At 37.0% G+C, this 9,710-nt stretch overlaps 1 protein-coding gene across 1 annotated transcript; it reads right to left on the bottom strand.

The window, feature by feature from the left end:
- Window positions 1–2,535: 2,535 nt before the first annotated feature.
- On the bottom strand, window positions 2,536–7,426 carry LOC104598291 (uncharacterized). Its single transcript, XM_010260281.3, has 5 exons — window positions 7,064–7,426; window positions 6,129–6,341; window positions 5,053–5,201; window positions 4,904–4,972; window positions 2,536–4,667 (listed from the first exon to the last, which is right to left on the bottom strand). The coding sequence occupies exons 1-5, from the start codon at window positions 7,256–7,258 to the stop codon at window positions 2,678–2,680; spliced, it is 2,616 nt and encodes an 871-aa protein (XP_010258583.1). The 5' UTR covers window positions 7,259–7,426; the 3' UTR covers window positions 2,536–2,677.
- Between the last annotated feature and the right edge of the window lie 2,284 nt (window positions 7,427–9,710).

The following is a 9,710-nucleotide window of genomic DNA, read 5'->3' as shown; positions in this document are numbered from 1 at the left end:
TTATTTTATGTGTCCTTGGTGTGTTTCTATGAATTTCCTATACTCTTACATTATTGGATTATATGTGACAAACTGATATAGTACAGGAAGAGTTCGAATCTACGCCCCACCGCTTGGCACCCCAAAAACGTCCCACACAATAGAAACCCATTGTGTTTGCGTATCCTCCCATAGGCATGCCCCCCTTAACGGGACGGCTGTTAGTTCATTCCGTTAACTTCAAATTTCACTAAAAGTCCAAAATAAAAATCCCACTCATAATCTCTCATCTCTTGACCTGCCTTGTGTAACCTTGAACCCTGCACCTCTTCCTCCATTGGAGCTTGGCGAGAAATTTGACACTAAAGACCGTTCTGACAGATACACCAGAGGTATTCCCCGTTCCTCTCAACCAGCAAGTAGTGAAAAGAAATGTTGAAGTTTCACAGCAATCACCCACAATATAAACTCACAAGGTATTTGAAATAACAACCACGATTCTCGTTTTAAACAGTTAATTATGCAGTAATTTAACCTTTCCAATTCAATAAAGTTAGCTATTAAGGAGCCAAGGAACTAATTTCTTGTTATCCCATGTTCATTTTATTACTCCAAAACCTGCATCTAAACAGATTGGACAAGTTCAAGGTATGGAACAAAAATTAAACTATGCAATTATGGTTGAAAACTTAATATTGAGGATAATAATGCCACATCATCAAAGGTTGCCACATCACCAGAGACTGCCAAGTAAAGGTGGAACCAGTAAAGGTGGACTCTATCAATTTTCTACTTCAGCAACCATCAATTCTTTTACATCATTAGGTAGTACTACATTTGTTGGAGAGAAGGCATCAGTTCGAATCTGGCACCATCGACTTGGACATGCCTCCATCAAAATTGTTCAACGTGTTCTTTCTCAATTCGGTCTTCCGTACAGTGGTTTGTTTACCTTACAAGTTCGCAATGCATGCCAACTAGGAAAGAGTCATCATCTTCCCCTTTCTACTTCATCAACTTCTTATAGTCGTCCTTTAAAATTGCTTTATTCATATGCATGGGGACCAGCCCAATTGTGTCCAATAATGGTTTTAGATATTATGTGTTATTTGTATATGCTTTTTCCAATTTTTCTTGGATTTTTCCCATTCGTCAAAAATCTGATGCATTTGAAAATTTCCTTAAATTTAAGAGGCATGTTGAGAATTTACTTGTTGTAAAAATTAAATTTGTTCAATTTGATTGAGGAGAGGAATATCAACGGCTCTCACAATATCTTGACTCACAAGGCATTGGACACTGGCTTGCCAGTCCACACACTCATGAGCAGAATGGGACTGTTGAACGGAAGCATCGCTACGTGATAGAGTTCACCCTCACCCTATTGGTGTCCTCCTCACTCCCTTAGAACTTTTGGTCTGATGTTGCGGAAACTACAGTTTTTCTAATCAACTACCTTCCTTCTCTGACTCTCAAAGGCAGGTCTCCCTATGCAATTTTATTTAATCGCACACCAAATTACTCTCTCCTTTGCACCTTTGGCTGCGCATGTTACCAGTTTCTACGACCATAAATCGTCACAAAATGGATTATAGGTCTTCTCTTTGCATCTTTCTTATTAGTTTATTAATTTCTATTATTTTTGTTTATTATGTTAAAATGAATTTATTATTATTAAATAATTTATATGTTAGTATTTTATTATTACTTTAGTTATATTATGTTAATATTTTATTTCCACTTATTTATTATTATTATTTAATAAATAATATTATTTATTTTTATGATTTTGTTATGATATTTCATTAGTATTTAATAATTAGTATCTTAGTCTTTATCATTAATTTTTAAATATTTTATTAATATGTTAATATATTATTATAACTTTAATATTCATAAGTTATTATTTTCTTATTAGCTTATTAATATTCTATTATTTTTGTTTATTATTTTAAAATTAATTTATTCTTATTTAATAAATAATATTTTAGTAATTTATTATTAATTTAATTATAATGTACTAATATTTTATTTGTTCTTAATTATTCTTATGATTATTATTAAATAAACAATATCTTTATTTTTTTGTTATTAATTTATTAATATTTTATTATAGTATTATTATCTGAGAAGTATTTTACTAATATTTTATTATTAATTAATTAATATCTATGTTATTATTGATTTATTAATAGTAGGACTTGGGGGATTTTTTATCTTGAGTTCTTTACTTTTTGACAAACTTTAGAACGAAAATCCCATACCGTAGGGGGTGTCCTGGAATGGCCATTAATCCCACTCCCATTCCTATGCCAAATAAACAGTAAGACCATTCCAATTCTGATTCTAGGCACCTATTCCTGGAAACCAAATGAACTCCAAGTTTTTGAAGCTTCAGCTATTATCAAACAGGCCCTCCAAAACTTTTAAGGGCTCCCCCCTTGAACTACTTAGATTTCGGAGGGTTCACTGTAAACCTTATAGTAAACCCAATGGTATTTCACCACTTGAGAGAGGAAGTGCAACCCATAAGCTATGTCTGAAAAAAGAAAGAAATTCACACAACTAAAGATTCAGATAGACTATAGACACCCACCCAAACTTAATTCTGTAAAACTATAGACACCTCCAATCAAATATAAAAAAAAACAAAAAAAATTGAAGAACTCAAAATATATCATGGATACTTTTATGTGCCTCATGTAGGATAATAAGCTCTTGGGCTATCTGGAAGAAGGGTGATGTCCCTGAATACCTGAAGCCTTTTTCGTCGAGCTGTTCTCACCATTGGCTTTAAATTCTTCCCGCAAGTAGACCCAGTTGTTGAGCAATTATAATCCTCAGTACCCAATGCCTTGCTTGCCATTGGTGTGGAGGAACAGCAGTAGTAATCTACTGGATCCAGCTTTGGTTGCTGATCAAAAGACAGACACCGTCGAGCTTTTGAATTCCCAAATGAAGCACTGTTTATGTGCCTTCCATTTTCTTCCTCGTTTAGATCAACCATTCCGAGTTTCCACTCGAAAATCTCAGTGTTGTTCTGGGAAAATGGATGTTTCTGTGAATAAAAACCCAACTGTGAACGTGTGGCAGTAGGAAGAGGAGGGGTGGAGCCAGTGATGTTCAGATTAAGGTTTTCATCATTGTTCCATCCATCAGCCCATTTGTTTGGATTCTGAAAAGAAACTGATGAATCACCGGAAAGGTACGCTTGTTTCTCAATCAGAAAGTCAGTTCCGGCAGCTGACAACTCTTCTTCTTCTTCTTCATCAACCATATCTGCCCAACTCTTCCCAGTCTTGAAGACAGAGTACTCTTGCGTTGGGTTTGCATTTCCTGTAACGGAAACTGGAATATTATCTGCTTCATGGATGTTTATTCTAACATTTTTGTTCTCGATCTTATCTGACCATCTCATGCTATCAGAGACTGTAATTTCAGACCTCTGATCCCAGTTTCCATTGATGCAAGCTCTAGTTACTCCATTAAGCTTTTCTTGTGACATAGCATGTGAATTGCCAACGAGTATACTTGGTGATTCCCCAAGTATTTTGGGACTTGAGATACTAGTGCTTTCTCCCACTCCCAGTTTCTTCTGTTCATTGCCTTCCTGAGATCTTGTTCTTGAATCTCCATTAGAATACCATGAGATACTAGTGATTTCTCCCACTCCCAGTTTCTTCTGTTCATTGCCTTCCTGAGATCTTGTTCTTGAATCTCCATTAGAATACCATGAAATACCATCTATCGTCTGATTTTTCTTCACAATATTCCCCCTTGATCTACATCTCCAATCTCCATTGGCGGATGAACATGGTTCACTTTCTCTTTTTGGTGGTGTTATCTTGGAATGCCCCCCACAAACGTCTACTGGTAGACCTCCTTTAAGTTGTTGGGGTGCCATTACTCCACCACTGGAAGAATGTGAACCACTTATTTTTTCTGTCCAGCCATGCATTATATTTTCATCAATAGAGACTTGGGAACTAAATATGCTTCCATTATGTTTGGTGTTCTTTGTTGCAGAACCTCCCTCAACTCTTCTTCTCTCGCTAATGCCTTTCTGTGAAGTAAAGTAATCAGACGTTCTATATATTTTCTCTGAATGAGCTCCTTTCCTCCATTTATTGGCAAAGAAAGGCTGCTGAGAAGACTGACAGTCCTTTTTTGTATTGCATGAGGACTCTTCAGCTTTCATCTCAGTATTCAATCTTCCGTTGTCAAAGCCAGAGGGATCAGCCTCATCAATCAGATTTTGAGAATAAAGTTCACTTTTATGGTTCCCAGAAGAAACTGATTCTCTCTTCTGTGCTTCTAACTGAACCAGGTCTTTGTTGCTGCTGTCTTCCAACCTTCGAGGAATTGGGAAGCCAAAACCATGACTCTGAATTGCATTTACAGATGAAGCCCGTGAGCTTGAGATTTTGTTAATGGGAGATGTGAACGAACTCTCCTTTATCTCTTTGGTTTGCTCAGTTGCATCAGTTGTTGGTTGTGATTCGATCTCAGCAAGTATCTCCGAAGCACGATCAAAGGATTTAATGTAAGGATCTGCCAGTCCTCGATCTGCGGATGAGGGTGCTATGGCCTGAAGGAGAGACTTGGCTTTGGTAATTTCTCCCCTATGCATCAAGCAGATGGAAAGGTTGCACTGCTTGTTCTTATCTGGTTCTATAGAAAGAGCTCTCCTGCATCCAGGCAAAGAAATATTTGTAGCATTTTCAGATTTGCCCCATTCCCTCTTTTATGTGTACTACAGAGTTAAAACTATATCTTCTTTTACAATTGATGGTACTGATATGTCAATAGCTCTCAGAATAGTTGTTGAATCAAATACAAGCAGTATCATCAATCCATAACCAGAACCACTTGAGTTCAGTTAGATTGGTAGAGAAACTAGAAAAAAGTCTATGTAAGGATTTACCTATAAAGTTCTTCTGCAGTTTGGTAATCTTTCTCTTGCAGGTAAGCCCAGGCCAGGTTCCCTAACAACCTGTTTTAATAGGAGAAAGTGAGAGGAATGTAAGAGAGGAAATTCAGGTTCTTTTCACTGAGAAGTGGAGGTATGCTCACCTTGATTTCTCTTGTTCAATGGTGACATGGAACTTCTTTCCTTGAGATCTTGCTATCTTGGTTTTCTTTCCACCAAATGCTATGCCATCTTCAATGAGCTTTAACTTGTGCCAAAGCAGTTCAATTTGGTCTCTAAACCTGCCACACCTCTGCAAACACAAATATACAGAGATGTCTAAAGTGTTTCGTAGATATGTGTACAGAGAAAGATGTACAACAAACTCATAGAGAAACTTTGCCATTAAAGGAAATTGTTCCCATATGAAGAAACTAAATATTCATTGGTGCCAGTCCACTATAAGTATGAACCTACTTGTATTATTGGGAGTCTGAAACTGCAGACACCATTAAAGACGTGTCTGTGGAAAACAAAGAAAAAGAACTAGACCCCAGTATGGAGAAATTATATCTATCATATAGATCAGAGAGGGAACACTTATAACAAATCCTGTGTTCTATATTACATGAAGATTATCAGTCCCAAATTTCAAAAAAGAAAATCAAATAAAAAAAAATATGGCAGACATGAATGACCTTACAGTTTTCATATCATCAAATTATATCTTTAGTCCAAAAGCATCCTTCTACTGACACTGCCAAATTGACAGATCTATCATGATTCATGACCTTCAAGACCCCAAAATCCCTGTTTATCTACAGTTTTATATATATCATAATACATTAATTTCCAAATTAATTACTAAATTAAAACCTTAAAACTTTTCTATCTCACATTTGCTCCTGCAAACAACAACCGTAATGTCGAAATAAAAATAAAAAAATTAATTTATATAGTTAAACCATATTCTTCAAATTCTTTACCATCGAATTGTTGGTGTGATTTCATATTTTTTATGCCACCTCTTCCCAAAACCTCACAAATTAAGCTTCTTCTTTTCTCTAATTGCATCCCTTGGTCCAGCTAACTAACATGATATCTTAGAATCACGAAGAAAATAACAAGAACTGGAATATGCACTGTTGATGAACACAACTTGGCATAAAGTTCAGTGTCTAAAACTTGGCGAATTCTTATTAACTTCAAGTAATTGCATTATCAAGAGATAAGGTTTTACCTTGTAGAGGTCGTTAAGTACATTATCAAGAGATTCTTGAGTTCGTTCGGAGCAAAGATGACGGAATGACTTTATTGCTTCAATTGCCTCATCACTTCTATTCAACTGTTTCATCACAATTGCCATGTCTTTCAAGGCACTATCAACACGATCACCAGCATTAATTGCATACCAGAACAGGGAAATGGCCCTGTTCGGATCTCTATCTATCAACTGCAGTTGGGTTGGAACTTGCAAATTAATAAGATAAATGAAAAGATGATTAAAGAAAAGCTGGCATAATATTAAAGAATTGAAGTGGATAACATTCTTCCATTATGGGATTTCTCATGAATTGCAGAAAAGACGGTGAATTATCACTGACAAAGAAACAATTAAATAATATGGAATTTCTCATCACCTATAGAAAGTACAGAATAGTAAATCAGACACAGCTTAAGACTATCAATCAGAAAATCCACAAAAGTTGCAAGAAACAATCAGTTTGATTAAGTAATTCGCAACAAGGACAGAAATTAGAAACGATGTACTGAACAAAAATAGCAAGAAACGGATGTTACACAACCTAAGTTTTCAACAAAAGAGACGAAAAGAAACAAGAAAGGATGTTTTCGACATTATAGAACAGCTTAAATTTCTTCACCATCTAACCGGGCAACCCAGAAATCCTAGGCGCCAAAAATTGCAACGGAGATTATAAAGAAGACTGTTAAATGGAAAAGATTGCTTGAAGTGTAAAAGAGGAATCCTTTACGAAATTGCTTAAAACGCAAAATACCTGAGACCAAAGAACAAGATGGAATTCAAAGAACACAGACCAATAACAACAAAAGCATTTCATTCGATTAAAACCCTCGAAAGAAACAAAAGAACTAACAAAATCTCAAAAGAAACGCATACCCGGCCATTAAAACAGAGGAAGGTAACCTTCTTACCTGAACTTGTTTCGCCCGCACATAAGGAGAATCTCCTGGAGGCACCTTGTGAATAACATGAAAAACATCCTGTTTTCTGGGGGGAGAAGACCGCTTCTTCTCCGGCGGTGGCATCGGCGAACATGGAGCCGATTTCCACGTCCGCGGCGGTGCTGGTAATTCTTTCACCGGATAATTCTTACCGCTGTTCCACATTGTTCGAGCTGGGACTGTCAGTCAAGGGCCTCCTCTGCTGAAATCCTTTAAACCCTTTTTCTTGAGCTACCGGAAAACTAACGTATGTGGTGAGAAAACCACCTTTCACGCCGGAAGATTAGACTGAAACAAACTTTTCTTGAAGGGACGATGATAACAGAGTAAGTGAAAAAGCATGAAGAGTAATGAGTTCTGTAACGAAGAGGACAGGGAGAGAGAAAATTAACGTAGACAAAAAAGAGAAGGGAAAAAAGGTTAAAAAACTAGCCGTTTTATAAAGTAGCCGTTGGGATTCGGGACGGCGTTCTTTCGTTGAGTTTGAGAGACTGGTTGCCTCGAGTCTTATTCTCCATTCGAACAGCCATCGTAGCGTTGCATTGGGAATATCTCCTCAAATAAAGTACAGAAGTACGTGGATATTCGCGATGAAAGGTTGTAAAAGCTGTTCGAACGGGCCCAACTCTGACTGAAGCCGACACGTGCGAGTAACACGTCAAGTGAGTAAAGGGGTTTGGCATTAATTGCAACATCAGAGGTTTTTGGATTCCAATCACGCAAAGTGTGGGTCATGCCGTGGTGGCCCGTGGGTCCTTACGGGTCGTGCTGCCTTCCCTGGTGAAAAATTTGGGGGTCAGTTCAGCATGGCCCATGGCTTAGGACCGTACGGGCCCATGCCGTGCCGCAGGTTGGGCTGGCCCGTAGGCCGAGGCTTGGGCCAGGTCAGGCCGTGCATCGTGCCAAAGTTATTTATTTCAAAAAATGATAAAAATTTTAAAATTTTAATTTTATATATACAATTGCTTAGATATAAAATAATTAAATAAATTAGTATAATAAAATTAAAAAATATTTATTTTTTTAATATATTATATACTATATATTATTATATAATTATAATTTATATAATATTATATATATATATAAATATATGAATATATATAAAATATATATGAGCCGTGTCGTGCGTGGACCTAAAACCCTAGGCTCAACACGGCCCGCATGATCGTGTCGGGCTTGGCATGGCCCGCGAACTGTCGTGTTGGGCTGCGGGCGGCATGGCCTGATTTACATCTCTACGTATGAGAATGTGCATCTAAAACAAGATACAAACTTGGGATGACAACAAATCGAAACGTACACCTACTTTCAGCAATTATGGAAATGCTTGTAAACTAGTTGTTGTTTGGCATCGATGCATTTTATAGGTGCTTCGATTTCTAAAAAAACGTCTAATGGTTAAAAAAACTTTTTGGAGTCGTTTCACACGAAAAGCTGTTTGGTTCGGTTACATGCCACATCAGCCAAAAATGTTGGGCAAATTTTTTAAATTATCCCTACTGTTTAGCTAATTGACTAAGGCCTTGTTTGAGAACACTTAAAAGAAGTACTTCTTTTAAGACATGGGACTACACATTAAGTGGTTTTTAAGTATTTATGGGTGTTTAGTGAAAGAGTGGAGAAGAAGTGCTTTTTTTGAAAAAGTGACTTCAAAAAAATAGGACGAACCAGTCCCTGATAAATTTCTATAATGCCTAAAATACCCCTACACCAAAAAAAGCATTGTTCATCATCTTCTTCCCTAACTTGTCCCCACCCCCCAATCTGACGCTTCGCGGCTTCAACTTCATCATCTTCCTTTCGCCCCTCCCTTCCTTGCTCTGTCCCTTCATCTACCTCACCCCCCTGCCAACCAACTCTGCCATTGGAAACCTTTCTTCTTTCTTTTCTTCTAGTCGCCAAATCTTGGCCCCTCTTCGTAAGTTCCTCTCCCGATCTCTCCCCTATTTCTCTCTCTCCCGATCTCTCCCCTGTAACTGCTCCCAACGGTGGTTAATGGCAGAAATATAGCAGGGAAATTAACCACCACTGGGAGAGCTGCCGAGTACAACATCGCCATTTCCACTAGTTTCAATAAGGATTTATCACATTGTTAGTTTGTGATACTTGGACGAAATGCCCATTACAAGGTACCAGATAAGAAATAAGAACAACATCGTCGATCCGGAACTGTATAGAGTTGCCAATAAAGATGATTCCAAAGTGCTACTTGAAGGCATTGCCATGGCTGGACTCGTCGGCGTCTTGCGTCAACTTGGAGAATTGTTCTTTGTCGTCTTCCCCTAATATGATTAGTTATTATTATTATTATTATTATTATTATTATTATTATTATTATTATTATTATTATTATTATTATTTGGATCCACATGGCAGTCCACGTGGGCAACAGTTGAAATGTATATTATAACATGTGAAAATCATTGTAAATATATATACGAGTGAAGTGAGGGTTAAAATTGTCATTTGTGTCAATATAAGCACTTATGGGAAAAGTAGCTTACCAAACATTCCTACCTCAATAAGTGTTTAAAAACATAATAAGTGATTTGAAAAATGGATTACCAAACAGCCTTAAGTGATTATTAAAATAAGTACTTCTTGGAAATACTTC

This window comes from Nelumbo nucifera, chromosome 7, assembly GCF_055504915.1.
Source record: "Nelumbo nucifera cultivar China Antique chromosome 7, China Antique-T2T, whole genome shotgun sequence".
NCBI lineage: Eukaryota > Viridiplantae > Streptophyta > Magnoliopsida > Proteales > Nelumbonaceae > Nelumbo > Nelumbo nucifera.
The sequence above is the reverse complement of the archived record's forward strand: the minus strand, read 5'-3'. Positions and strand labels throughout refer to the sequence as shown.